Source organism: Uranotaenia lowii, chromosome 2, assembly GCF_029784155.1.
Source record: "Uranotaenia lowii strain MFRU-FL chromosome 2, ASM2978415v1, whole genome shotgun sequence".
Taxonomy (NCBI): domain Eukaryota; kingdom Metazoa; phylum Arthropoda; class Insecta; order Diptera; family Culicidae; genus Uranotaenia; species Uranotaenia lowii.
Window position 1 is genome coordinate 61,189,477 of NC_073692.1, and position 2,495 is coordinate 61,191,971.

General features: G+C 35.1%; 1 protein-coding gene across 1 annotated transcript; it reads left to right on the forward strand.

Annotated features, from left to right (window-relative positions):
- Positions 1-383: 383 nt before the first annotated feature.
- Positions 384-1,402, forward strand: LOC129750143 (uncharacterized). The gene is made up of 2 exons (XM_055745384.1): positions 384-1,101; positions 1,176-1,402. The coding sequence occupies exons 1-2, from the start codon at positions 409-411 to the stop codon at positions 1,389-1,391; spliced, it is 909 nt and encodes a 302-aa protein (XP_055601359.1). The 5' UTR covers positions 384-408; the 3' UTR covers positions 1,392-1,402.
- Positions 1,403-2,495: the final 1,093 nt, after the last annotated feature.

Sequence of the window (2,495 nt, forward strand, 5' to 3'; positions counted from 1 at the left end):
ATATTCTATGTTCCAGAGCAGAACACAGGGGAGAATTGATCAGCAATACCTGAAAACTTGATCGATAGATTTCCAAATACATGTTTGAAGTCGGTAATTAAAAACCTATCATAAAGATCTCTTCTTCAACCAACATTTTCTGACTTAAAAATGACAAACTCGTTCTCCTTAAGTATGGTAGAATACACATTTGTAAAACCATTATTTTATTTCAAATAAGATCATTATGATAAGCCAACAAAAGAGCCATTCACGCTATGTAGTTGAGGAAAGAGTCACATGAGCGATTATAACAAAGACCTCCATAGATGGGATAATCTTCATTTGAATGCTATAAAACCCGATTCGAGTGGCCCGGCGCCTTTAGTTAAATTCAGGTGGCGCATATTCCAAGCCGAAAGTGCTACAATGAATCGCTTGGCTGTCGTGTTGTTTGCGTTGGGTGCGATTGCGGGTCAGTCGAATGCCGCATACCCCTTCATAAATTTGGCCGGTTCGGAATTGCTGACGATTGCCAAAGATCTGAACAACATCTCAGTGTCCGTAACACTCTTCAACAACACCCTGAACCCAATCCATGATGGCTATCTCAAGTCGGCCAACGACATCATGAACACTGTCACCAATTACTACAAGGCCCTGAACGCGACTTTGAAAAGCGGCGATTACACTCTGACATTGCTTCAGAATGCTTTCAGTACGCTGGCTACGATGAATAGCACTATCAAGTCGTTCGACCAAAGCATGACGAACAACTACATCTACAAGGAAATCCAAACCAATGCCTATGGAATGCAGCTCATGATCAGCAATCTGGTTCAAGGATTCACCAATATGCTCTACAGCGGTGGCATGGGAATTTCAGGGCAAAATCAAACTGTCGTGGAAAGCTGTGTGCTGAACAATGCTACTTTCCTTCAAGCTGCGAACGTATCGCTGGGTCGTTACTCGGCTTGTATCAACAATCAAACAGCTGCCATTAATCTGCTAGCACCAATTGCTAGCAACTTCTTCGGCTGGACCGCACTGGATATTCCAACCCTGTTTGCGCAGTCCAGTATTTGTACTGCAGGAACCGGTTCTAACGCCTGTTCCAGTACGGTAAGATGAAGCAAATGCAAACCTCTCTCGAAAGATCAACAACTAACAACCTTTTCGCCCTCTCTCTTCAACAGTATTCACAATCCATCCCCATGGAGCTTACCAATATCCTGACGGAACTGAACCTCGGACCCCTCTTCCTGTCGTTCATGGGCTCGCTCATGACCCAGTGGCACAATTTGTGTATCACGATGACAGCCAACGATATCACCGATATCCTGAACACTATCGTGAACAACATTCAGGCGTGCCAAATGTCAGCAGGACTTCCGGTAGCTGGTAAAGCGTAATCTGTAATAGACTTTGTACAGACATATGTATGAATAAAAATTTCTAGAATTGTGTTGAACTCCATAAAAAATGGATAGGGTATGGTGTATTTATTGGGAAATTTAATAGGAACGTATTATATCCTCTTTTTTAATATGCCTAACTCCTAAAGAATCGAATGCCTCAAATTGTGGACCTTACTCATCAATAAATCTAATTCTCGACTCAATTCAATTTTTTTAAATGAAAAACACAAATGACGAAAGTGACAAAAATGACAAAAATGACAAAAATGACAAAAATGACAAAAATGACAAAAATGACAAAAATGACAAAAATGACAAAAATGACAAAAATGACAAAAATGACAAAAATGACAAAAATGACAAAAATGACAAAAATGACAAAAATGACAAAAATGACAAAAATGACAAAAATGACAAAAATGACAAAAATGACAAAAATGACAAAAATGACAAAAAGGACAAAAATGACAAAAATGACAAAAATGACAAAAATGACAAAAATGACAAAAATGACAAAAATGACAAAAATGACAAAAATGACAAAAATGACAAAAATGACAAAAATGACAAAAATGACAAAAATGACAAAAATGACAAAAATGACAAAAATGACAAAAATGACAAAAATGACAAAAATGACAAAAATGACAAAAATGACAAAAATGACAAAAATGACAAAAATGACAAAAATGACAAAAATGACAAAAATGACAAAAATGACAAAAATGACAAAAATGACAAAAATGACAAAAATGACAAAAATGACAAAAATGACAAAAATGACAAAAATGACAAAAATGACAAAAATGACAAAAATGACAAAAATGACAAAAATGACAAAAATGACAACAATGAAAAAAAATGAAAAAAAATGACAAAAATGACAAAAATGACAAAAATGACAAAAATGACAAAAATGACAAAAATGACAAAAATGACAAAAATGACAAAAATGACAAAAATGACAAAAATGACAAAAATGACAAAAAAAGACAAAAAAGACAAAAATGACAAAAATGACAAAAATGATAAAAATGACAAAAATGACAAAAATGACAAAAATGACAAAAATGACAAAAATGACAAAAATGACAAAAA

Bases quoted from the DNA above. Each gene is read 5' to 3' on its own strand.
- LOC129750143 (XM_055745384.1), top strand. From the start codon at position 409: ATGAATCGCTTGGCTGTCGTGTTGTTTGCGTTGGGTGCGATTGCGGGT. The intron at 1,102-1,175 runs GTAAGATGAAGC...TCTCTTCAACAG, and splicing joins CTAACGCCTGTTCCAGTACG to TATTCACAATCCATCCCCAT.